We start from the raw sequence: 27,213 nt of genomic DNA, 5'->3' as shown, positions 1-27,213 counted from the left end.
TTTTATGGAACATTTTCTTAGATCAGTTCAAACGGCCGTTACAACTGTCTGGCCTGTGGTACAAAAGAAGCCCAAAAACATGATGTACCACACTGCCATTTTTACAAAACTACGTTACATCGGCTTCTATTCATCTTATACTAGAAAGAAAATTTCATGTATTATCAGCAAGTATTGTAAGGATTTAAATGCTAGAGTAATTTTCTCTCCATTTAAACAGTGTAACATTTTTTAGTCCAAAGGATTTCATTCCGAATTCTTTCAAATCACGTGTTGTATTAAGTGTATACAAATTTACTTGTACGGGCTGTGGTGCTCGCTACGTTGGTGAAACAAAGCACGCATTTCTACATGCGTGTAAATGAGCCCCTTTTCTGGGATAAAAATTTTCATATCTTCAAGCATCTTAGTTTTTCTAAAAATCGTCAGGGTAATTGTGATGTTCTTGCTTCAAAATTATTGATAATGCTACCTCTTTCTATCAACTCAAAATCAAAGGAGAGCTTCCATATTGAGCTGTTGAAACCCGAACTCAACAAACAAGTTGATCATGTCAGTTTAGCATTACACTTTTAAACTTTTACCGTTATGTCAGTTGTGTTTTCTATAATATTGTTGGTTAGTTTGAATTTTACCTACTTGTAACGAACATTTAATCTACAAAGAATCATTGTATTGATAGTTTATATATATACACGGATTATCTTGTAAAAATTGTAATGTTACACTCACTATGGCTGATGATGATGTTTGAAACATCGAAAAAGATTCCTTAAAACTCAAAAGTGTGGTTGTATTTTAAAAAAATAATAACACTTGTGCTATCCAGACCATTTGGAGATTTTTCTTTTTGCTGGAACAGATACTGTTTACCTGACTTGAACTAATTATTAATGCAAAACGTAAAACAAAGTCAACATGGCAGCCTAAACTATCTGGAGTTTTATACCCAGACTTCCTTCTCTCGCCTTTTTTCCAGCCTCTCGTTCCCACTCCCCTCCATTTGCGTTTCTGCATTAAATTATTGTAAATACGAATATATATCGTGTTGAGTACTTTCTTACCTCCAATGCGATAGGATCCCCAGATTATCCTCCAACCCTTTAATTCACGGATTCGAACAAACAAAAAGAACGAATGATCTCATCCTATTGCACCTTTATATACCAGCGTCGTTTCGATTACCCATTACTTTTCTCTATACCGAGTGTTACACTTCGCCTTCCATGCAAAATTCATCCATTTTATACCCAGACTTCCTTCCCTCGCCATTTTTTCCAGCCTCTCGTTCCCACTCCCCTCCATTTTGTGTTTCGTTCCCAGTTCACATCAATTCATTTAAATTTTTCTGTCGCAACCGGGGCTGACGCGTACGGGGGACCTAAAAAACTTTTTTTAGCCTCAGACGTCTCTTCTTCAGTGGTGAAGGAAATTTTAAAGGATTTTCGAGCACTTTTACGTGAGTATCGAATAAAATTTATATTTTAAAAAAAAATTATTGATTACATGTCGAAACTTTCCGATGTTGTCAAGGCGGATTAAGTTAATTTTAAAAAATCCTAACCGTCCCACGCTTGGACTTCTGTGTGATCGACTGTAAATGGTTGCATATCCCCAGTTATTAGGGTCTATCCCCTTTAGCAACTTTATTGAGTCCAAAGAGGGAACGCCGCAACTGTTTTGTAGCTCTTTTATTACGAGAACACACACGCATCGTCTTCCTTTGTCACTTAGTTTCATTGAATTACTTTCAAATACTATTAATCAAAACTTTTCACCTTATCACCCTTATTCCAAATGTCCGTCATTTTAGTATTCTTTTGTTTGCTTGCAACTTACGCTTTGTTGCCTCGTGAATTCTTAAATAATCTGAAAATTCAAAATATATTTAACCTTGAACGTAAAATCAAGGGATAATTTGCAAACAAATAAAAGAATACTAAAATCGTGGTAATTTTGTAATAAGGCGTGTAATATGTCAGCACTATACTACGGTAGAAACGTTCGCGAGAACATCAATTAAATCATAATATTAATATAATATAATAATAATAATAATAATAATAATAATCACTTTACTTATGTCTCAAGATTACTTAGCCAGCACAAGTGCTCTGTTTATTTTGGAGAGTACAAATCAACTGAAATCAGAACAAATCAAATCAAATCAAATGTGCTTTTTGAGGAGAGGGGAAAACCGGAGTACGCGGGAAAAAAAACCTCTTGCAGCTCGAGCAAAGTAGAGAACCAGCAAAGTACAAGCACTTGCAAAAAGGTTGAGACACCGAATCAAAAATTCACCTCTTCTTCCTAAAACCTCTCTTCCAGTACATAAGAAACGTCCCCCATTTTAAATGTTGATACCCTTCACTTTGAATGCCAAGTGGAGATGGAAACAACATTGCTTGGGTCGAGAGGGGGGGGGGGGGGGAAGGGGGGGGGCGTTGGGGATGCGCTGACCTGAATGAGGCGCGTTGTACGGTTTTTAATTAACAGTCAGTGTCTGAACTCTTTTTGCAATTGCTTGTCGTAACTTCATCAGTTCAATATTATTAACCCGTCTAGCTCCGTCGGTCGATCATGAGACTCTTAATCTCAGCCGGGTAGTGGGTTCGACCCCCACCTCTCCCACGTTGGGCGATAGATCCTTTTAGAGCAGCAGGGCTGGCGCAGTGGTAAGGGAATTAGCCTTCCACCCACCGAGTTCGATTTACGGACTTGGTGTCTCATGTGGGTGCTGTTTGTTGGTTCTTTCCTCTCCTACAAGCGGTTTTCCCTTCTTTTGAAAAACCAATCAAGTTGAATTTATTTTTATAGTCTGAGTGTGTCCAATTAGTGCCCCAGCTCTAAATATACTTGACACTTAAATAAAGTTCATTATTGTTTCATTAACGTGAGAGCTCACTGTGCTCAGTGAAAGCATCAATATGCTATTTAAAAGTCGACTTCAAAAGGTAAAAGAATTTAGTTTTATGTCCAGTTTAATGCTCTTGGCTTCGATAACCAGCCAATTATTGGTCATCAAAGACTGATAAATCCTTGGGTGGCACTGAAGGCGCTAAAATGATCCCATACATTCTTCCCAGAGATTATCTGGTATATCGGGTTCAAATTTGGAAAGATATCTAATTCTGCAATGCTCTTTCAATATTCAGTACTTAACTCTTGGCTGACTGATTAGAAAACGATAGCCTTGTGCTAATGAGGCAAAGAATATAAATGATACCCCAAGATCTTAGACAACGTCACTTTGCACTATCCGTAAGTCCTTCGTTATTATACCATCTCGTTCTCGTCGTTCATGCAAGGTGGGCGAAGTGTCTTTAAAATAAATTCGGTAAAATTCTCAAAAATACAACCATACTTTTGAGTTTAAGGGACATGTTTCGATGTTTCAAAAATCATCTTCAACCATAGCGAGTGTAACATTAAATTTGTACAAATATTTTTGATTAATTATCTTCAAAAAATGCGTGGTTACCCCCAATTTTCCTTTTGGATTTCAATAACACTTGTTAAGATCTGCTTCTCCCGAATATACAGTAAACCGCGCAAAAATACCTTTGAATTAGTAGGCACCGTCCGTAAGGCAAATTTGTCTGGCTATGTTTCCTGGTTTATGGTATGGTCTCGGATTAGTTAAAGCAACTTTCATATGACCTTGAAAAATAAAGTAACGTAAAAACAAAACGTAAACAAAGATGCAAAACATTTACTTGGCTTGTCGAAAACAAAACAAACGAATTTCATTGGCTTAGTGAAAAAAGGTCGAACAACGTCATCTCTTTTTGGGACTTTCTGGAAAGTTTCGCTTTGACGTCATTTGAAATGCAGTAATGTGATAAGGCAATCGAACTGTTTACTGCCCATATTAGGAGTTTCCTTGGTGGCAATAAGCAGAAGCTCTGTTTTAATCTTGCCAAACATTGGTCCGTGAAACAAATTGCAAACACTTTTCAAGGTCATACGAAAGTCGTTTTATCAGGTGGCATGGCTGAGAGGTGCAAGAGCAAATAAGGAGCTTAAGCACGGGCGTTGTTGAGACGCGAACGGCAACCGGAAGTGAGCTGTTTTTCCTTTCTACTTGCCTTCAAACAGCTTTATTTAAGCTATATTTGGATTTCTAAATATCTTTTCTCCATTAGAGATGATTAGTTTAAAAATCTGAGGGATACCATTGTCCTGGCTCGAAAAATGTTCTCTTCCGATTGCCGTCCGCATCTAAAAAATGCGCGTGCTTAGCTCCGAATATCATCTAGCAACTTACTGTTCCCGTCACCTCGTGCCAGACTGCCATCCTCCTAGGGAGGCCTACCCTCCGTTACTAAACCTCAAAAAAAAATGGTCTCAGGCTAATCAACATATACCGATTATGGTAGTAGTGTTACTTTGTAAAAATCAGCACAATCTGTAAAAGCCTAACCCTAGTATGGTAAGAGCGGCATTGATTAAGGTGGCTCAAACCAGTTTCAACACTTTTAAGAGACCTTGTTATTAGAAGGACTGACACTACAACACTTTATCACGTAACAGCAATGTTATGGTACCATGTAAAACGCCAATTATTGCTAAGCAAGAGGCACTCATTTTTTAACGTAACCAGTTACCCTGGAAACAGGAAAGCCTTGCGAAATTACCCTATATTTTGGGTTTAGTTGCTCATATCTGAAAAACAAAGTCGCCCTATTTTTTTGCACAAAAGTGATCAGTAGGCCGAGGTAAAATTCTTTGCAAAGTTTTAAAAAGTCTATGGAGCGGATTCCGAGCTATCTTAAATTTTCAATCATTTAGGGTGGCTCCTGAATCCACTCCACAGATTTTTTTTTTTTACTTTGCAGAAAGGTTCATTATGGTATGTTAATTACATTTCAGAAATAAAAAATGGGGTCACAGAGTTCGTTTTTTAGATATGAGCAGCTTAAGTCAAAATATGCAGGGCTTTCCTGTTGCCATGGTAACGTTTTACGTCACAAAAAATGACCAAATCTTTTTCAGCAATAATTGGTATTTGACATGGTACCATAACATTCCTGTTAAGTTATAAAGTGTTGTAGTGTCAATCCTTCTGTATTAGAACGTTTCTTTCAAATGTTGAAACTGGTTTGAGCTACCTTAACGTCAACTTAGTTGCCAGCAATTTAAAACCCCTTGCCATCTCTTTCATGCAAGAAAACTGATGGCCTTGTCCATGGTGTTTTCTTGAGTCTTTCAGTTGATAGATCACTGTCAGAGAGACTGTTCAATCTCAAGGAAACCGTCGAATGCGAACTGCGGAAGGAATTTTCAGATTTTTGAACGCTGGACACTGAGGGAAAGTAAATGTCCTCTTGACTCTCAACTTTTGAGTCTGGTGATAGATCCGAGTGTGATCGACATCGACGATCATTAGACGAGGTTGACGGTATCCCCAACAGATCAACAACTCGACCGGTTGTAAGCGGGCGGTCCGCCCGAGCTCCATGATGTGATAATCTTGGGAGATGTTCAATCGGGGCCAGACGATTGCGGCACGTAGTCTTGTGATAACTTTCGCCTCTCTTGCAAGTCTCGGCAGTACTACGAAGATCGTGAAGTTTCTTCTTTCTCCTTGACATCAATAGCTGCTCCGAGTCCAGTGCTCTCACAACAATGTTTTCGTCTTTGTCAATCTTGAGAGTTTTAAGATTCAACAAGCGATCTTGAAAAGAATTCTGTTTGGATAAGTTATTCCAGAGTTCCTGCTCAAAATATTTAGCCCTAGCTCTCCGTTTGACTTCGCTCATTTTTTAAATTCTGTAACAGGTACACCGATTATATTTCTTGAGGTGACATATCTTCGTGTTTTTCGTGCAATATCTGCAGTGAATTCTAACTTACAGAGTTACAATAGCATTTAAACAATAAAACCCAATAAACATTACACTTTGACGTCATCAGCTAGATTGTCATGCATCCAGCCGGAAAAGACCAATACTTGGTTATTAGTTGATGTGCGTTATTTTTGCAAAGTAGTGTGCTTATAATTTTATCCCAAAGTCCACAATCCTCTTTTAAAGTTTTTCCTCGCTTTCAAGTTTTCTTTTTGTTATTTCTTATAGGAATTACAAAGTTGGGTTGGGGTTTCAAATAACGCGACGACGTCAGGTCAAGTGTAACAAAAAGATAATTAGAAGGTACATGAAGTGGAACACAATTCAATGTTAAACCTTTTAAAGATTATTCATAATACTTTTCAAAGTACGTTATTATTAGCTATCCAACGCTGTTTGCAATGGTTTGAGGGACTTTCTTTCCTGCAAAGATGCATTCATACTCTAGACACTACATGTACACCATACATACAGGGGCACCCAACGAGAATATAGTTCAAAACCAATTAAACATAGCATTGTCAAACGTATTTTAGTATTTAAACGGTAGATATAGGCATATTTTTATCCCCTAAAATTTTTCATCTGTTCGGATTTCCTAGCTGAAAGTCTAGTGATCCGAAAATTATAGGGATTAAAATTTACCTTTTCGAAAATTTCAACCAGAAAAAAGGCTCCCGAAAATTCTAGGTGACCTTTTTAGGTTAAAAATCCGTTAAAAATGGGCGATTATACCATTTTTTAGATGTTCGAAAATCCTAGGACAGGCAGGCAAGCAAGAAATTTTACAACAAATGTTCCGAAAACTTTAGATCTCAGATCGTCTTCCGAACAGATATTTTCCAAAAATTGACGTTGGGTGCCCCTGTACATACAGCACAACATCCGAAAACAGTCGCAAATAAATCCCTGTGGACATTATGTAAATGCTAGTTGCCGATTAGTTCAATGAAATACGTGCGTAGGAACTTGTTGGAAGTAGGATCTCGTCCGCTCGCCCACAATGAGTGTAAAATCCGTCGTTCGAGGACGACACATACCGATAACCAAAAATGGCTAACGTACGTGACACATGACTAAGCAAAACGTAATGCAGAAGTGTGATCAAGGGCACCCAACGTCACTTGTCGGAAAATATCTGTTCGGTAGACGATTCAAGATCTAGAAATTTCGGAACATTTGTTGTAGAATTCCTTGCTTGCCTGCCTGTCCTAGGATTTTCGAACATCTAAAACATGGTATAATTGCCCATTTTAAACGGATTTTTACCCTAAAAAAGTCACCTCGAATTTTTGGGAGCCTTTTTTCTGGGTGAAATTTTCGAAAAGGTAAGTTTTGATCCCTATAATTTTCGGATCACTAGACTTTCAGCTAGGGAATCCGAAGAGATGAAACATTTTTAGGGGATAAAAATATGCCTATATCTACCGTTTAAATACTAAAATACGTTTAACAATGCTATGTTTAAGTGGTTTTGAACTATATTCTCGTTAGGGCCATTGTAATGTCTAACCAAGAGGAAATTGAACATGGTGTAAATACAATTAAACCGGCCCTGCTTTTTTTGCTGAAATCATGACAACCGTTATCCGATATGTATTACGCTAGCATTACGGAAATATTTATTAGCGAAACTCAGTCTTATTCAATTCTTAACTCAACTCTCTAAAGACTTCTAAAGATTTAGAGTGCGGACAACAGGAAGTGGTTACAAAGACGTCACTCACGTACTGTCTGAAAGCACGTCATATGCGCTACAGGTCTGCGGTTGATGCGGTTGCGTAAAAAAAATTCGGCTTCTGTTGTCACTTACAACTCAAGTTGTCTGGAAGTCGTAGTCAGGACTGCGCGGCCGTGTTTGAACTCATTTGAGGTGGAAGCGTTCAAAACAATGGGGGAAACCAAAATAGGCATAAGGTCTTCTTCTTCTCATCGGAAGCGAAAGCACGAATCAAACTCAGTCTCAGAACTCGCCGGATTGAGAACAGAGAACAATTAAAACTTATTAGAAGGGTTGCAGATGACCATCGAACAAATTACGTGATGAGTGATGGAAATGTCTTATTCAATTGTCGATATATGAGGCACTGTTAGGTGAGTAGTATAGTAAGGGAAGTGGTCAAAACAAGTATACTCGAAGAGGACCCACCTTGTTTTTAAGGGGAGGGCTGGTATACAAGACACCATCTACTTGATGAACCTCATGAACAAAAATTATTGACCTGAAGGTGGGAGGGATGGGGTACAAGAAGATACCACCATCGTTTTCGATGTATGGCGGGTCCTGCCCATGTACATTTGTTATGACTATTTTCCTAACTTGTTTGTTTCACTGAGAATGCTTTTACTTTAATTTGTGGGTTTCATCATAAGCTATCGTGAGTCAGTGTGTGGGTTTAATGACTCCCCATTTTAGCCAGCTTTTGTGTACGAGCTGGAACTGGAAATTCGACTATAACACTACGTTATGATATCCTAGAACAAAATAACTGTTTTTTTCTGGCGCCAAAATGACGTTGCGGTAAGTATTCTAGCTTTTTGTTGAATTCAGAGAATTTAAGAGAAGTTAGGATTGACTTTTCCTCGGAAATTGAAAGTTAGCTAAAGTTGCTTTAATGAAATTCAATATCAAGTGACGAGAAGACGTCATTTAAAAAAAACCAGCAAACCAATCGGGACTTCGAAACCCTTAGCCTTGCAAAAAATCGAGACTCCGAGACACCTTCGTATAAAAAACGAGACTGCGAGACGCACATAACCGCTGAAAAAACGATACTGCGAAATTCGACTAAAATGTTGCGAGATCCAGAGTTTTTGAAGGACCATTCGCCACCCCCTCAAAAGTTACCTTTTCGAAAATATCAGCCAGAAAAAGGCTCTCGAAAATTCTAGGTGACCTTTTAAGGGTAAAAATCCTTTTAAAATGAGCAATTATACCTTTTTGTAGATGTTCGAAAATCCTAGGACAGGCAGGCAAGCAAGAAATTCTAGATCTCAAATCGTCTTACGAACAGATATTTTCCGAAAATTGACTTTGGGTGCACCTGACTACATTCCACTTTCCACTTCTATGACATGGAACATTTTGCTTGAGTGGAAGGAATGAACTGTTTTATTTCATTACAAATGTCGCAATGAATATATACCAAAAGACGAATTTTAAAACTAAAAAGCAAACGGCCTAACGTTACTATACGCTTTTCTTCTACAATGCATGTATGTAACCTAATTTTACTTTTTTAAGTCTATCACGATTCGGAAATGATCTTGGAAATGTCGAAATGTCATTAACTTTTATAGCTCTTTTTTTTTTAGAACTCAATATCAAAGAAACTGTTTCTGCCCTGAAAAGCCAACTTATCCTATTCCTTATTACTTTTTAAATATTACTTTCCAGGCCTGCGTGCATAAATGGCTTAACTTATTACAGGCTTCTACAAATAAAAAGGCCGCTTACTTCTTGAAATATGTAAGCTAGTTCATGACTATACTTCTAGTCTGACTGCCCATTGAAGATTTCTATAATTAACTAAAGTTCTTTTCTGTACATTTAATGAAGATAATACCTTGAAAATTTGCAATCTATTTTGGGGCGTTATTGCGAAACTTAGACGAATGGAATGCTGTACAATATTCTTATCGTTGTTCCAATACTTGGCAATTAGGATTCTGGTCGAAATTTCTTTGATTTGGCATGTGGCATACATGTTGCTCCCAGATAAATGTTTGTAATCTGTGTAATCTGTAGTTCCGGCAATTATTTCCTGAAATGTACGTAATTATATGCACGCTCAATTTTGAGAAGCAGTCTAAATTATTCCTAGATGCTCCCTATTTCTAGCAATAAGGTAACCGTAAGGGTTAGCGTGATTTTCTTTGGGCGAGGGTAAATGCAGTTGCTTCTTTTTACTTAAGAACCAGTTTGTGGCCATAATTGTCACTTTTAACAGCTCCTCTCGATACCTAACAGCCTTAATCAGTGTTCACCTTAGCGTGTGTTACATACGAAAATATTTTACGGCAGAAAGAATTGCTAGTGGTTTCAAGTCAGTTTAGTCTAATAGTACGTTATTGGCATGGAGTACATCCTGCCAGCTTGAATTGCACAGTTGGGAGTCATGTTCACTCCAGCTGGTACTAGAGGTGCCTGAGAATAATTTGGTTCGAAGCCTATTTGGCCACACGTTCCACCTCCCTGATCAACGTACCACACGGGTACAGAGTAGACATAGCTTGGTCTCGCTACCAGCTTTGTTGTATGGACAGGAGCTTGAGAAAACTGTGGCTGGCGTTGTGCGACATTGACAGGAAGACTTTCCGTGGCCGTTACCACATGGCATCCTTGCGGCAAGTAGCACACAGCACTCTGGTGATCCAAATAGTTTGGGCCAAAAGAAGCCGTGTTGCTGATTGGAGATGGAAATTGTTGGCTGCTGCTTTGGTAGTGGCCAACCGCGTTCGTTGTCAGTGAGAAATTGCGACTAACATGTTGCATGCCATCGGGAGTCAGTGGCTTAAGCCCACCCTGAGAGATCATCATTGCTTGAGTCGGTGCAGAATACACTGAGTAGACGGTATCGTACGAAACGTTTCCAGAATAGTTAGAGGAAAATTTCTTTTCCTCGACATCCCAATCGGTTCCATTCATCATAGTAAAGCTTTGCTCAGAACTTGTTGGGGAAGATGGAACACTGGAAAGCTTTGTACCGACTGTGCCTTCTTGATGAGGAGCCTCTTTTGGGGTCTTGGGCTTTGCACCGATGTAAGCGAGGTCTACGTTGGCTCGTCTTCCGTCAATTATGGGCCTTTTGTTCACTCAGTCCCTTTCTGCGCCTTCTTTTGTTGCCATGGTAACCTTAAAAGGTAAAAGAGAGAACACATGCAGAAATAAGACAATTTACATATTAAGCCAAAAAGTATTTTAGATTCTGAAGAAATTATGGAGAGACCTATAGGTATTCCTAGTTTTCAGGACTGGGCGATTCATCAATACTTCGGATATCCAACTTTAACTCACACCGTTTGACAGCCAGGCCCCAGTTGTTCAAACGATGGATATCGCTATTCACCGGATAAATCACTAACCAGTGGATAAGTCATAGCAAAACCAATTGCGCTATTCAATGGATAGTGACTTATCCGGTGGATATAGCGTTATCCACCTTTTGAACAACTGGGGCCAGCTGAAGTGGTTTAAAATACCCCCAGGTTAATTAAGATCGGACCGGAAGCAGGGGATAAAATTGTTAACGGTTGATCACTCAATTCATAAGATTTCATGCACATTTACTTTACTTTACATTGGATTATCAATAATAAAATTTAAAGTAAGTAATTAATTAAAAATTCCCAATTACACACAATTTTTGAGGCAGCATTTGATGTTGGTTGCTGGTATGGCGAGTGGGCTTACGAACCTCTGTAATCTTGTAATATTGTACCATTGTAACATATTTAATATTGTAAGTTTTTCTTTACAATGCTAAAGTAAATGTTGTAATAAACACGAATAAATAATAATAATAATAGTATTATTATTACTATTATTATTATTATTATTATTATTATTATGCTAGCAATAATATTAGTATAATAATAATAATAATAGTAATAATAACAACAACAATGGTGATAGTGATGATGACACTTGAAGAAACCAACCTCTTAAGGAGTGCAAATATCAAACGCATATGAGAATGAAAATGGCGTGATTGGGGCCGGTGCTCGAAGGTGCTTTAGACTCAAGAACAAGGAAGACCCTAATAATGAACAGAGCACTTAATCCAAGGGATTATGTAGCCAGGCTTTATGTGCCAAGAGCAGAAGGAATATCAGTGGAAGAATGCATTGAACAGCGCCAAGAACTCATTACAAAATAACATCCTGCACAGTGACGAGAAACTGATTTAAGCAGCTAGGGAGGAGGAACTGGTAACCCACGACTTAGACTTCAAACAACGAAGAAAAGCTGAGAGAAAGACAGAATAGGAAGAGAAACTTTTATGTGGTCAGAGCTGGGCATGGTTGCAAAGAGGGGACCTTAAACGAGAAACAGAAGCCCTAATCACTGCTGCCCAAGACCAGGTAATAAGACCAAACTACATCAAAGCCAACATCGACAAGGCTCAAGTGAATGACCTGTGCAGAATGTGCCGCCAGGTAAAGGAGACAGTGAGCCATATAGTGAGTGGGTGCTCCAAACTGGAACGGCAAGAGTATAAAAGGAGGCACGATAACGTTGCAAGGGTGGAACACTGGGACTTGCTGGGAAAGTGCGGCTTTAGTAGAGTAGATAAATGGTTTGAACATCAACCAGAAACTGTCCTTGAGAACAACGACTGCAAACTGCTGTGGGATTATAAAATCAGACCGACCACCAAATTAGTGCAACGAGACCCGACGTGGTCGTTATTAACAAGCAAGAACAGACATGCCGAGTTTTAGACATAGCAGTCCCAGAAGACACAGCTGCAAAAGCCAAGGAAGAGGAAAAGCTGCAGAAATACCAGGACCTAGCAAGAGACATTCAGAAAATGTGGAATGTCCGAACTCAGGTGCTTCCAGTAGTAATTGGGGCACTGGGAACAGTTCCAAAAAGGCTTGAAAGCAGTTTAAAGTGCATTGGCACTACCACTTCTATAGAACTAATTCAAAAAACCGCTCTCCTTGGCACAGCAAGGATTCTGAGAAAGGTTCTGGAGCTATAAAAGCCATGATAACATTTTGGGATTCCCTAGGCAACTTCTTGTTGCCTGGCCCCCAAGAAGATAAACCGGATCCAACTTTTGGAAAAGCCGGTGCTGAAACCATAATAATAATAATAATAATAATAATAATAATAATAATAATAATAATAATAATAATAATGATAATGATAATGATAATGATAATGATAATGATAATGATAATGATAATGATAATGATAATAATAATAATAGAAGCTACATACAAATCCATATCCCTTTGATCGCTGACTGTTTTTCTCTCGAATGATCACCGCCTCGACGATGTCATCAAACTGCAGGAAGTACTCCTTCATAGTCTCATCGTCTGTGTGGTAAGGGATTCCTCCAACGAACAGTTTAGTAAACTTTGTGTCATCCTCAACTTCTGTCATCTTGAATGCCTACACGATGAAAAGTTAAATGGTGAGATTTGTTCATCCTTATATAGCCATGCTTACACCAGAAAAACATAATATTTACTATCTCCCTTGATACTTCTTTTCATCTTATTAATGCTTCAGCAAGCAAGGTAGTCACAACACTTCCTCGTTTATGAGCACACACAACACAAGTTTTGCTAAAAAAATTTCTTCTATTTTGCAGAGAGAGAATATTAATATTCCGCCCACACCGAGGCCTGAATGCTTCGACGACGTTATCCGTTTTATAAGAGACTTGTTCCGTACTGGATCATCAATATGTCGAATTTCGGTTGCTATTAGTTTTAACCCTTATGTCACATTACTTTCCTTCTTGCAGTTGCTATTCGATACAGTAACCAAACAAAAGGTATAATTTATTTTAAGCGACGTGGAACTACACTCAGAATGGTAACGCTATTGTTATTGTACCCCTATTTATTTATTTATTTTTTATTTATTTATTTACTATTTATTTCTTTATTTATTTATTGGGTGCTACTCTAATACAAAATGAAGATTACAAAGGAGAATTAAAAAACGGGAATAATGAATAATGAATGCAAAAGCAGGTAATCCAAATTTAGAGGTTTACGCTAAGAAACGATTTCAAAATTTTCTGAACTTTTTTTTTGCCATCAGAGTTGAAAAGTAGTGTTTTTGACCGTGAATTTAGACAATTAAGAATGGCATAAAATCAAAACATGTGCACGTCAAAACATTTACAAACCATTTGACGATAACTTTGTAATAATATGACGACCTGCTAGTGATCATAGTTATTTCGTTAAAAAGCTTAGGATTGTTTCTGGCTTTAATGAAGAAAAGCTACGAAAATTGCTTTCTAACAACATCACAATGCCATTTAGAATCATGTCAAGTAATATCATGTCAAATGGCCTCAGAGCCAGTTAAGGCCCTTAGAGTTTATTGCATTTATCATAAAAGTTGCTCACTGAATAGAATATTCATGATTGAACGAACATCATCAGTTAGATAATTAATTCATTTGTGGTTTACTTGAGGTTACTTGAAGTAACCATCATCAAGTTTCTAACAGTCCCAGAATTTGAGGATTTTACTCCCTCGATATCTCGATATCTAATAAGGAGCCTACGTCGGACTCCAATAGTATTGTAAGTTAGGTCTATGTAACGGTATTTTCACAGATTAAGAGGGAACCCATGGCCATGGGATCCTGGTAAAGCCATTTTTAGACGAGTTCTTATAAGATTTGGCTTGCTCGAATAACCATTCTCAATCCTATGGGTAATAATCTCTCAAAGAAATACTGTTCCAATGTTCTGTAGTAGTAAAATCACTAGCCTATCTATAATTAAGAAATGCTATCATGACTTATAATTTACATCGATGACGCAGTGTGAATTCCCATTAATAGGAAATTACCCTCAGCCTTTGTTTATAGTTAGAAAGAGTGAGTTAATTACCTGAGGAAAGAGGATTTGCGGACCCTGCACCCGGAGAGAGAAACATTATTTGTGAGCATATAAGTGCAAGGTTTCTGCGACACCGATTTGAAACATTTTCAAGGACTGATCTGGAGACATTAATTAAAGTACCTTTGATGATTACCTTTCTTTCTGCCTATAATCATTACAATCCCTGGAATGATTTTATATTAAATTGGATTTGTTTTCTAAAACAAAATGGAAGATAAATCTCTTTCTGAACACTCGGAGGTCATTGTAGCTCCTGCCCTTTACTAAAATTAACTTAAAATTGCTACAAGAATTGATTTATGGGATTTTAGATTTCGCAAGTTGAGTGCATTGTATCTACTATGAAATGCAGTTAAGTAATTTATGGCAATTTAAGCCGGTAATCTTTAAGGATGAATTTGATTTAGAGCAATGTGTCACTGATTAAGCAAACTTAATTATAAAATAAATAAATAAATAAATGAATTATAAAAAATCTACTTTCCTTCCAATGTTGCCATGAAATTAAAACAAGTTACAAGTGGCCCCGAAAACCGTAATTCTTTGTGTGGACCTTGTACTTCTCAATTCCAATCAACTCAGTTATTTGATCATCCTTTACAAGCAGCAGCATAACTAGTAAGCCTTTAGACAGTAATAAACAAGACCAAGCAACAGCAATGATGACATTTTGGTGTGAATGGGAGTCATTGGCTTCGTGCTAGATCCAAACTGAAACTTGATTAAATGATTGCGACCGGCAAAAAAAAGGTCATCTATTGCCAGATATCGATATTATCCGAGTAGGGAACCGTGCCAGTTGGAAAGAAATGCTGAAAAATATTGATAAACATGCAAATATTGAAACTTGATCCAGATAGAGTTTAGTCAAATGCACTGAGCCCGCCTTGAAAATCATGCCAATTTAACACGCAGACAAAACTTGAATGATCCAATTACGGGATATAAATTGAAAGGTCAAACACATAGATTTAGCTTTGTTTTTTTTCTTGTGAAACCGAGTAGCAATTTCATTTATGCGGATTAATTGGTTTTGAGGCCGTACGTGTCGCCAGACACGCTTAAGGAAGGTACACTGAGTGTATTTGGTAACAAGTGTATACAGCAGCTAGGTAACAAATAAGGATAATTACAACAAAGGGAGGTAATATTCATTTGCTCTGAGGCATTAACAGCTTTCCCAACGGACAGCAAACATTTCTACGTTTTTAATCCCAGAACCGCCTCAAAGAGTACTTTCCTCAAAACTGAATTAAAAGTGCTTTACCCGCTATCTTCATCGGCTTAAATAATAGACGACTTAACACAAGAGAAAATCACTCTTTTGTCAGCGAAAGGTGATTGGTTTGAGGCAAATTCCTGTCATTTGCATAGCGGAATATGCCGTTGTGGCTTCTTAGAGAGAAATTTCGAAGTCACGTATGATCGTTATCACAGTGCAGCAGTTCACTTCTTCCCGGAGACCATCTCTGCTTCCGTGTTTCGCGCAAACCAGTCATATCTAGACACGGGGAACCATCCTGGTGTTTCTCCACTTCCCTCAAAACAAAATTCTCTAAATGAGAAATTTGCCCAAACCGTAGATATGAAATTAATCAGCCGGCGTTTTTCACTAGTTGTTTTTGTAATGGACAAATTAAGTAGGTTCTTAACAATGCAAGCCGCTCAGACCGAACTTTAAATGAAATGATTTCTTCTCCCAGCTCTAAAAAACAAAGAACGTTAAGTGCCTTTGAATAGTCAAATTAAAGGATTTTTTGCCGCGTCTTAATATTTCAATAATATCAGTGTGCGACTTAAACTCAATCACGTAAAGGAAAGCAACCGTCCGCTTCGCGGGTCTCGCGGTCATAATTATTCTGAACTTCTTCTCTTGAAGAAATTACGCGCCGCGCTTCGGAAAACTGAATCCTCGTAACATCCAAAACATTTGCAGTGGGCTACATGCGTTTATTAAAATCTTTGTGAACCTAAATTGATTCAGATACTGTTTACAGTGTAAGACTCTCGGTAACCATAGCTGCGAGAGGATGCAGTTCCTGATTAGCGAGAAGGACTTCTGTGAGTCATCTGACAAAAAAACAACACTTCGCTCTAAAATGCGCCTGTTCTCAGAATTACAGGCTAAGATTTACCACTGTTACCAAAGGTTTCGGGATCAGCCGTTCTCAGTACACGTATATTTGATTGCATAAAGGGCAAGAAGATGCGAGAAATAGGAAGGCCGTTGACCGATTGGCATGTGCTGCTGGTGCAACTCGGTACTAACTAGATGTTTAGCCAGAAATAGTTGTTTCTTCGCGGAAGAGGCAAAGATAAGTTCGAATGGTCACCATTACAATTGTAATTTTAAATCCTTTTCAGTCCAACTTGAGAAAAGCCAATTACAGCATGTGCGTTTTCAGGTACAAGCTAATCTGCTGGACCCGTTTCCATAACATGGCCTTTGGCACAATTTTCGTTCTATTCATTCTGTTTTTTTTTTTATTTAATAAATCAAGAGCGAGTCTCAGATCTTACCTTTTGTGTTTTGTGGTTAATTTCCAAGTCCTGAAAAATAAACGCAGGTGAATAAGGCATAACTCTTTGAGCTTAATAACCGATTGATGCAAAGTAGTTGAGGACTAGTTGAAAGGTCCGTGCTTTGTTCCACTTGTTTAAATTATGATGACTAACCTTGAGGATTTAGAAAAAAAGCAGATGTTTTTTCAAAGTTATTTTAAAATTAAAATTCATGAAAGTTAGATTACCTCACGATTTTAAGCAAATAAAAGTCAAACGAGTCCGTTTTCTACTTAGACGTGTTTTCCTCGTAAATAGACTTTTAGAGATCCAGTTTGTTGCCATAAAGGCTTGACAACAATGCTCAGTGACAAATTAAGCCGGAGGCCCTTCTTTTTCGTTTTATCCCTTAAGTAGAAATTAGAAGAATGTTTTCATTACGCACGTAAGAATTAACTAATGATTGTCCTCAGACAGCTTTTACTTCCAGACAGCCTTAAGGAGAATTTGAAGACATGTCATTGCCTTATCATTCGGAAACTTAATAGAAATGCACCAATGAAACACACTCCAGTCACGAAGCACTCTTTCCGTGTCTGTAATTGTACTAATTTCTATATTTCCTTGTGAACATGGTGGTTAAGTGAAAAGTTGTCAAACATCTTCAGTAAATGAATGTTTTCTACGTCATTACCGAGTATTTTTCTGGTAAGACAGGTGTCACTACTTTTTTTTAGAAAGATTGATGGCCCTCTTTCGATCATCGAAAATAAACCTTTCATAGTACCCTAAGTTATGATTTGAAAACAAATACGGCGTGTATTTGCACACGACTTTTCATACTCAGCATCAACACTGATGCGGCGGAGAAATCCTCCTAAAGAGTTGTTCAAGACTTCTCTTCAATTGACTGCACGTCGTTTATCAAAGTTCTTAAAAGCTCTCAAAGCTTTGCGTAGGCGTGCATGATTACAACAAGTAAACTATAACAAAACATCTAACTATCTGGAATAAATTCCTAGTCATGCCAGACACCTGTTTGAGTTAAGTTCGAGCCGGTGCATAAAACTGATAATGTGTTTGGCCTTAAAATAATATTATGCTATCTTGACTCGAGTGCTCGCTGTTTGAGCTTTCAAGACTTAGAAAACATGAGGCATACGGTATGTTGTTATAAAGGATTACAGACAGCTAATTTCATGCTTTTTGAGAATTTTATTCTGATGTCAACAGGGCCTGCAAAATGGTTTTTCGTAAGAATTTCTTTAAAACTGAGGTGACCGCGTAAGAGAAAACGAAAAAAGCTAAGAAACCTTAGGGAAACGTTTGACAACAGAAATGATGTGCTCAATGCCATCTGGTTCCACGGTTAAATCGCCATGAAAGCTGTAGAGTGATTTCAGCAACAAAAGTCAAATCCGTTTGAAGCCTTTTGGGGAGGTTGCTTTAAAAAACCCTCATTAAGATTCCGGTATTAAAACGCTTTAAGGACCACCGTGAATAATGGTCTCTTTGGACAAACGTTTGGCAAACGTTCATTGAAGGTCAGGTCAATGACGTTTTGACAAACAATTCCAGATAGTTCTTAAGTCAAATCGGTTGAACTTGAATGGATACCGTTTTCTTAAGGTCATGAAGAAGCTCACTGATACTAGTTGATATCTTTCACTTTCAAACAACCCCCCTTGTTTACATTTCTTTACCTCATGTTTCATTTCAAGATTTAACTGATCAATCACTGTCTCCAGAGACCGACTAAGTCAAACGAATTTCCATTTTATACGACTCGCTTCGCGATTTAGACAGACGATATTCTTTACGTAATAGGGGCCGCGTAGAGGGAGCGGCTGCGGCTATAGCTCCACTTTTTTCGGACGGTGTTGTTACGGTTCTCTCCTAAACGTCTCCCCGCTTTCCCTACACTTCCCTGATCTGTACCAAAACCTAGCGCACCCTCTTTCAAACGTACTTCGCGGCCCCTGAATACGTGAATTGGTGAATGCGCCTAATATGCAGATTTTTCTTAACTTGACGCTACCTTCCTAGAAAGAAGAAAACTAAATACTACGATAAAGAGATTAAACATCTTAGACAACTTAGCCTACAGCTTGCCGGCAATTTGAAACTAACATAATACCACAACGCCCTTGGTATATTTAAGAAGCTTTGAATCTGAGCTGGCATCATTATCTTCAAAACAGCATTTAACAGCGTTGGACTTAAGAATTGTATATCCAAAGTTAAACAAACAAAGTCGTAGAAAACTTCCGGTTCTAAAGAAATGATAGGTTGCTTGGGTTTGATCTCTCATGAGGTACTCTCTTTTTTCATACATGATAAGATTAACGTTCAGGCTGAGATAAACCAAAACTTTGAGAACATATTAAGGACATACCCAGGTTGAGAGTTGGTTAAGAACGCTTTTATTTTGCTCATGCTTTCAGTTTGTTTTTGTGAGTAGTACTCATTCTTTTTTGTGTGCGTGAGTAGGAAATGTTAAAGAAATGAAAACTGTAGTCTAACAGGACAATTCAGTCAAATACTTAGGGATCCGACGTTCATTTAATATTACGATGTCCGTGGTTTTCTTATTGCACGATCATACATTGAAGAACCACCTTCAGTTTGGAGTCCAACTTAGTATACAACACAACTTTTAAGAACAGGTGTGATAAGAACGTTCTGAGGTTCAAATCGCAAAACAAAGTGAGAACGTTCGGCCTCAGGCTCAAACTGAAATCGTCCTTGTAAAAACAAGCGTGTACGTTAATTAATGTTGCTGAGAACATGGTTTTTCCATCTTATAGAAAACCAACGCTAAAACTGGAACACACACTCACTCAGTCGTGGCTTAATTAAGAAGCGACGAACCTCCTCAAGTGAGTTTCATGAATGAAGAAACTCCAAACTCTATTTGCCGCGATTACGAGCCTTCACCTAAACGTGGCGGAAATTCATAGCTTTCGTGATTTTTTTTATGTCCCGTTAAAATCATGGTTCCAGAAAAGAATGCCCAGTTTCAGCGCAGAGCTGTCATTACTAAATAAGCATTCGGTTTTGAAAAATGGCCAAAGCAAAAATCATGGGTGGTCAAAAACAATTCTAGGCCGCAAAAAAAGGCTTCGTTCTGGCTCAACGATAAGAAGTTGCCGGGAGTCTCAACTAATAGAAGAAATTTTCTGACCCCATAAGAGACACCCGCTGTGCATGGGGTACAGTTCTCAAAAATCTCTTTAGTACTGTATGTATGTTAATAACCTGGATAATGTGTCAGTCCCAGATGAAACGTTTGGCCCGTTTATCTCGAACAGATGACGTTAAGCAGAAGGCATAATAATTAAACAATCCGCTCAAGGCGCAACTGATTAATCGAATTCCATGCAGACTTTGGTTTCTCTGTTGTGTCAATTACACTAAGGATGCTACTGTTTTGCCATTATGCCAATAGCCGAATGAAACAATCTCCGAAAGGATGGTCACGACTTCAGTTGAACGGGAAAATGAGCTAAGAAGTTGAAAAATTCCAGTGATCGAGGTCTTCAGTGAAAACAGTAAGGAAGACATATAGGGGAGAAAGCGTCCTGGAATATTTTTCCCTCTAAGTTTCAGTTGTGATCTTGAACAGGTATTTTGATAAAGAACGAATGTCAATTGAATTTGTTGTCCAGAAATAAGTATGGAATTGATTAGAGTAGCTTGGAAATATATTTCAATCACTGTGTTTTTCTGATATCGTGAAAATTGTTTTTCACGCAACTAAACCACTTGAAGATTCTACACCATTTCATCCCGGATATTCTAATGTTGCACCTCTTGCGTATGTCGTCAGTATATTTAGCAATTATTTCATCAGCGCGTTGGATAGAAAATACGTGGCTGTAACCGATCTCGTATCCAAATAGTGCTCAACCAATGATCGATTGTTCCATTAACTGATATTTCAGTTTAAGTCAGCGTTAAGGTTTTTGGAAATTTCGTTTTGATCCAGCCCAGCTCAGTAACACTTGGCAAGATTATAAGATAAGCTGATAACCGGGAATTCGAGAGCCAATCATAGTGAGGTTCTCCAAGCCTGGAGGTTCTCCAAGCTAACCATTGGTAAGCATTAATTCCAATAGGTTGTCTGGGATGTAAAGCAGATGATTCCAAACTGCAACAACCTGGAGGCAGGAATGTTCGCAAAACGCAAGTCGGAAATTCCCTAATAGTAAATTACGTAATTATAAATTATGTAAATTTCGATTACTTTTTTCTGCAATTTAATTTAGCCTAGCAAGGCTCAGTATGGCTCTTGTCAGGTAGGATTCTTTTCGACTGGTGTATATCTGGTTTCCTTTGTTGATTTGGCAAGAACTGTAAGAAACGAACAGGAGAAATAAAGGCCCGGCCCGACCCGGCTTCAACATTAATTGCTTCAACATCCATTCGATTTTGTTGCACAACCAAATGTTGATGATGTGTTGAAACTGTTTTCCCACCGCAGCAGTCAACATCGTTCAACACCGTTCAATAAAATCGAATGGATTTTGAAGCCGTTTTTCCGTGGCTTAAACGACCTTTTTGGTGGCCTGAAAAGTCCCTTGCATGTAAAACAATTCATTATGATGGTAAATAAGCTATTCCTGGTATATCACGCGCCACATGCACAGTTTAACACCGTGTCGGGAAGATTCAGGAAGGAAAGAACAATATTAGCAATGGCAAACAAGCGAGACCGGTATTGCTTCGTCACGAGAGCATAAAGTTTATACCTTTGGGCTAAAGTGAAATGCTTTAAATCTAGGACAATGCCTATTTAAAATCGAACTTACCAACTAGTATAGGCTTCATGGAAAATACAACGTAACTGGGAAACAAGATAGCTGAATTTAATAAGCTAAACAAATACAACTATTTTCTTGAGAAAAGGTCATCGAAGTAAATGAAAAACTTAAACGCAGTTGAAGATTTTTCCCAGGCTTCTTTACAACTGTATAAGTTGTTTGATCACATTTACAATAAACAGTGCGTTGATTATGAGCACAAGTAATTGTTTTCGCTGCAATGAGTCATCTAAAATAGGACTTATATCATCCGAGTCAGATATAATCAAGAGAAAAATTAAATTTGATTTACAAAAGCTTTCCGGTTTGCGCATTGAGGGAAAGGACATTATATTACTTAACACGTACGCGTGCCCGTATTTTCAAATGTGCCGCAAAGGTGGAATACGCCAGGACTGAGGAAGAAGCAAGGTTTGGACTACTTGATTTTTATTTCCGTGTATTCTTGGACGATGCCTTTTTTAAATCGAACTTAACCAACTAACACAGACTTCATGGAAAATACAACGTAACTGGGAAACAAGATAGCTGAATTTAATAATCCAAACAAATACAACTATTTTCTTGAGAAAAGGTCATCGAAGTAAATGAAAAACTTAAGCGCAGTTTAAGATTATTCCCAGGCATCTTTACAACTTTATAAGTTGTTTGATCCGATTTACAATAAACAGTGCGTTGATTTTGAGCACAAATAATTCTACTTGCTGCAATAAGTCATCTAAAATAGGACTTACATCATCCGAGTCTGATATAACCTAGAGAGAAATTAAATTTGATTTACAAAAGCTTTCCGGTTTGCGCATTGAGGGAAAAGCACATTACTTAACGACGTATACGCGTGCTCATACTATCATACTATAACTTTTCAAAAGTCCCGCAAAGGTGGAATACGCCAGGACTGAGGAAGAAGCAAGGTTTGGACTACTTGATTTTTACTTCCGTGTATTCCTAAGACTGTGTTACATGTAGTACGTCTTGACCAAACTGGGGTGGAGTGGACTCAACTTTCCTATTCCTTAACATTAGCAGCCCAATTATGTATGAGAGAATGTATTATAGTGCATGAGCGGATAAAAATTCTATTTACTTAAAAAAACGCGTTTTGGCTACAGTATATTTTGTTCGTTTGGTTTAAAATTGGTTTTCATTTTCAACTTTTAAAGTAAAAAAGTAAGTAGAACATCTATTTAGACACGAGACTGGTTAACGCGTGACGAAAAATACAGAAAACTACAGATTGAAGTAAGGCTGAATGAAATAGTCTCTTTTTTAGAGAAAATGCCGCCAATTTGGGTTTCTTTAAGGTTTAAAGAAAGTGGGAAGAATAACAAGTTTTTCTCTGTAAACAGAAGAACAAGTCAGTTTTCCTGTAGAGCAATGTACTGTGATAATTTTATTGCTTTAATTTAAAGTTGTGTTTTTCAACCTTTCTTAACGAGATGACGTTAGTATAGCATTGAAGTGAACGAAGTAAATGACCCAATATCGGATAGCATTGTCTTTAAACTTTTATCACGTGAAAGCATTGCACCTCTCCTATATAGCTATTATTTACATTTTTACAGACTGAGGTTGTCCTGGCAGAGTAGATCTTTCCAAAATCAACACTGACCTAGACCTTGCGATGTCATTGAACGGACTTTTTCAACGAATCAGGTCCTAATACAATCCGGAGGTTGAAACTTGCCCCAGCAGCAAACTCGATTGATTTTATTATCTTAATTATTTCATAGCCGTAAGCAGCAAAGCTAGGAATTTGTGATTGGATCAGGACAGCTCGTTCTTGCCAAACTATTCATGTGACTTTAAATTAAGCGAAGACTTGTAAACGATAAAATAGGACCTCATACAGCTCTAAATAACAAATATTACGTTATTAAATAAGCATTTACACTATAAATACATCATCAGATATGCATTGAATATGTAACAGTTAAGGCGATATTATTCGACTGAGTGATAAATTGTTCTATTTTCCGCTTTGGGCGGTGTGGTTTTTCTAATTGATTGCACAGGACACACGCCAAACTCAGGAGCTTTTCGCAATGATGACGGCAACACGAACGCAAAAGTCATTTGGACAGTGAGAGAAAAGTTCTACTTGAAAGGCCAAAGACGCCTGAAGTGGTTGGAATAGTTCGGTTGGACCGCTTAAGGAAATATGAAGAACGATTAAACACGTTCGCCTTCTCAGAAATAAAAGGAAAGAGGTTTGGAAAACGCCACTTACTAGTAAAACGGGGCTCAAACCATTTATATTAAGTTTAGTGTAACGACTTCTGAAATATTCTGTCGACTTTGCTTCAAAAATGATTTTGAATTTATTAACAAGAAATCATTAGAAAATTGTAAATGAACTAATTCCTCGAAAAAGTTGAAAATTACGTGATATAAAATCGAAGGAGCATAGCTGTTTTGTCGTTCTTTGATATTTATTTAAATGGAAACGCCAGGATCTCGTCTAGCAATCTTTTTGCACGAAATTAATCGCCTAGTAGCAACCCTTCCCTGCATTCATGCCCCTAAAGATGTTAGAGACACCTATTGCTAACATCCTAGCAAAGTTGTTCGGAGGCAATACTCTAAGATTCTCAAGATCGAAAAAAACAGACTAAACTTGGCTTAAAACTGCCGCTGTATAAGCCACTTGGCTTTTGTTTAAGGTATTAAACAGACCCTTCTTAACTCCTTGGTAGTCACGACAATTGCGACAAAATATTGTGTTGAATGCTCTACTTGGCTTCAAATTTCCCCGCTTATAATGCGTTGTTCAATTCACTTTACATAGTCTAAGAAGTGAGAGAAAAGAGGAGAGGATGCAAAGAGTAGAAATGAAACTCAATACAGAGCTGAGAGGTGAAGAGGAGCAAACTGAAGTTTCGCGAGACAGGAGGCAAACACCGGATTATCTCCTCGTGCCACGAATTAGAGCTAATAGAGGAGATGGCAGCCGAAGCAGTCCTTCCACAACAATGCGGCATCCTGTAGCTCCAATCCTGGACAAGCGTTCGCGGTCAGAAGGGAACCTTTTGGGTTCCCAACAGTTTGATTTAAGGAGCGGACAACCACTAGAAGCACGTAATAAAAGGAATGTACGACTTCCGAGATTACATAAGGAGATGTCATCAGATTATCACAAAGGCCGTAATCTTAAACTGACACCAGAAAAACCTGAATTTTTAAGTGAAAACAACAATAACAGCATGAAAGTAAAGAGATTTGCAGCACCTCGTTTCGATGAGCATAAACGGTTGCTTAAACAGCACATCGAAAAAGAGGACAACGAATATAGAGCCGAACAGAGGAAACGAGAACATGTATTTAAGTGGCTTAGCGATCAGAAAGCTTAGTAAATAATAGCTAGATAAATCAGGTAAAGTGTTGGTTGTAAAGGTATATTAACGGGGAAAGATTAAAAGGGCAATCAGCTACAATCTGAGAATGGAAGGGCAAATGGCTTAAGGCATCTTAGGAGCGTCGGCTACGTGAGAAAGCTATAGTTTTTCAGCACCGATTTTGGAAAAAGGCTGGTAGATACGTAGATAAGGGCTTTTAGTCCACTGTTTGCACGTATCGCGGTTCAAGTCTTCATGTCACAATACCAGTCAACTTACGGTTTTTTTTTTTTCAATTCACACAGAAAAGGAACGCCTGGAGCTACGTGATTGTTTCTGTTGCTCAGTGTTGATTTAGTGTTTCTAATCAGTCGACCCATCCTTAACGCTGTTGATTGCTCCTAAAAGGCACGCTTCGTTAACATGACTTGCTATATAAGAGTGACCGGGGGTTCGCAGCGCTATTATTGTAATTTTTCAGAATGCTCAAAGATTTTTTATATCCAATCGGGAGGAATGTCTTTACCGAACTATTGATAGAGGCGCAAACAAAGTATAGATGTGGAGCCATGCTTACGAGGCGTTCGATTTTTTCTTCTGTACATATGAAAGGCTCCAGGCGTTACAATAATGTGTTATTTTTTTTTTTATTTGACACAATTTTAGTTAACTGAAGTCCAATTTTCAGAATAGTTGTGTGAACTGACCTAGCCGTACTGAACTTTAAAATTCAGGGACAACAATTTGTAGTGTATACCAAAACTGAAAACTTAAACACAAATACATAAATATATCTTATTAGGTGTTTTGGTGTGTAGTATCGCTGAGTGCTTTTACGAGTTTTGCTATCAAAATACAAACAACGAGTATAAATATTTAGCGATACTACGCACCGAAACATCTAATAAGCTATTTATTATCCAAATTTTTAGCAGTTTAAGGAAATGAATTGTAAACAACCGAGAACGTGTGACAGATTTATGCGTGTAGGGCAACGTCAGCAACTAAACTAGTCAAACCGGTTCTCCACTGTACAATGACCAAATGTACAGATAATTAACTGTGCAATATCATGGAATATTTGTACCCGTTTCGTGGGTTTTTTGTTCAATAACTAATACAGTTGGATAATAAACCCATTTATTATACAGCTGTATTAGTTATTGCACAGAAAACGCGTGAAACGAGTACAAATATTCCACGATATTGTAAAATTGGTTATTGAACAGTAGAGAACCGGTTTGACTAGTTTAGGTGCTGACGTTTGCCCGCGCTGAAGAACTGAAAATACGACTGGTTTATATACTTCCGAATTCATGGTGATTGGACTACCCTGACGGCTCAATAGGGAATTAACACGTTCCAAAAAAACACTTACTGAAAAAAAACTGGATTGAATTCGCCGGTGTTTGCATGTTCTCTGGTCTGAGGCTATTCCAAAAGTGTAACATGACATAAAAAAGAGTCCTTTAAAAGTCTGAAAAAGGGTGGAATTGTTACAGATCAAAGGAGGAAAATTCTCCGGAAATTGTCGAAAACAGAAAACGCTCAAAGGAAAAACATCACAAGAGGGAAACAAGTTAGAAGAGACAGGATCTAAGGTCTCGAAGTACCTTTTTCGTAAGTTTTTTTCCCCTCTCTTCAAAAACCAAACTGCGACTTAATATGATTTGGTATGATTTGATTTGTACAGTGTCCCCAATTAGTGCAATAGCGCTAAATACAGTTTACATTTAAATAAAGTTCATTATTATTATTAAACATGAAATCAGGAACTTCAGCTCATTTATACTTGAAAATCTAAGAGAATTGTTTCATATCTGTAGCAGCGATAGATGCCTCGTATATTCTCCATAATCATTATTCCGTGTCGGCTACAAATGTATCGCTAGATGAAACGTTATCTTGTTACACATTTAACCCCGAAAAATCGGCCGGTCAAAATCAACTGCCTTGGGTAAGAAATCTGCGCGACTCATACGCCGAGAATGCGCTGATCTCATTTGCTTTCCAATATCCTAGATTTTCAATTATCAGTTGACAACTGGTGTATTCCCGAAAGATTGGAATTGCGCAAAAGTTGCTTCAAACGATAAGAAC

At 37.9% G+C, this 27,213-nt stretch overlaps 1 protein-coding gene and 1 long non-coding RNA gene across 13 annotated transcripts in view; one reads left to right on the top strand and one right to left on the bottom strand.

Moving 5' to 3' along the window:
* The first annotated feature begins 7,674 nt into the window (after window positions 1-7,674).
* On the top strand, window positions 7,675-26,881 carry LOC138018747 (uncharacterized). 4 transcript variants are annotated; one of them, XR_011126069.1, is made up of 3 exons: window positions 7,675-7,943; window positions 23,794-23,988; window positions 24,567-26,881. It is a non-coding gene; the product is annotated as an uncharacterized lncRNA (long non-coding RNA). The 4 variants fall into 4 exon arrangements; XR_011126066.1 differs by lacking the exon at window positions 7,675-7,943 and adding an exon at window positions 20,315-20,580; XR_011126068.1 differs by lacking the exon at window positions 7,675-7,943 and adding an exon at window positions 20,603-22,189.
* Window positions 8,933-27,213, bottom strand: part of LOC138018746 (RNA-binding protein 38-like) — a 37,005-nt gene continuing 18,724 nt past the window's right edge. For 4 of the 9 annotated variants that reach the window (XR_011126061.1, XR_011126060.1, XR_011126062.1 and 1 more), the window contains 3 exons: window positions 16,974-17,003; window positions 12,799-12,975; window positions 8,933-10,704 (listed from right to left, as the gene is read on the bottom strand). Coding sequence is in view for 2 of the 9 variants with exons in the window: in XM_068865432.1 (XP_068721533.1) it covers window positions 10,666-10,704; window positions 12,799-12,975; window positions 16,974-17,003 (246 nt within the window). In the remaining 7 variants the exon portion in view is untranslated. The other 5 variants (XR_011126059.1, XR_011126063.1, XR_011126065.1 and 2 more) reach the window with 5 other exon arrangements.

The sequence above is a fragment of the Montipora capricornis genome, chromosome 10 (assembly GCF_036669925.1).
Source record: "Montipora capricornis isolate CH-2021 chromosome 10, ASM3666992v2, whole genome shotgun sequence".
Lineage (NCBI taxonomy): Eukaryota > Metazoa > Cnidaria > Anthozoa > Scleractinia > Acroporidae > Montipora > Montipora capricornis.
Note: the sequence above shows the minus strand (reverse complement) of the source record. Positions and strands in the feature narration are given on the sequence as shown.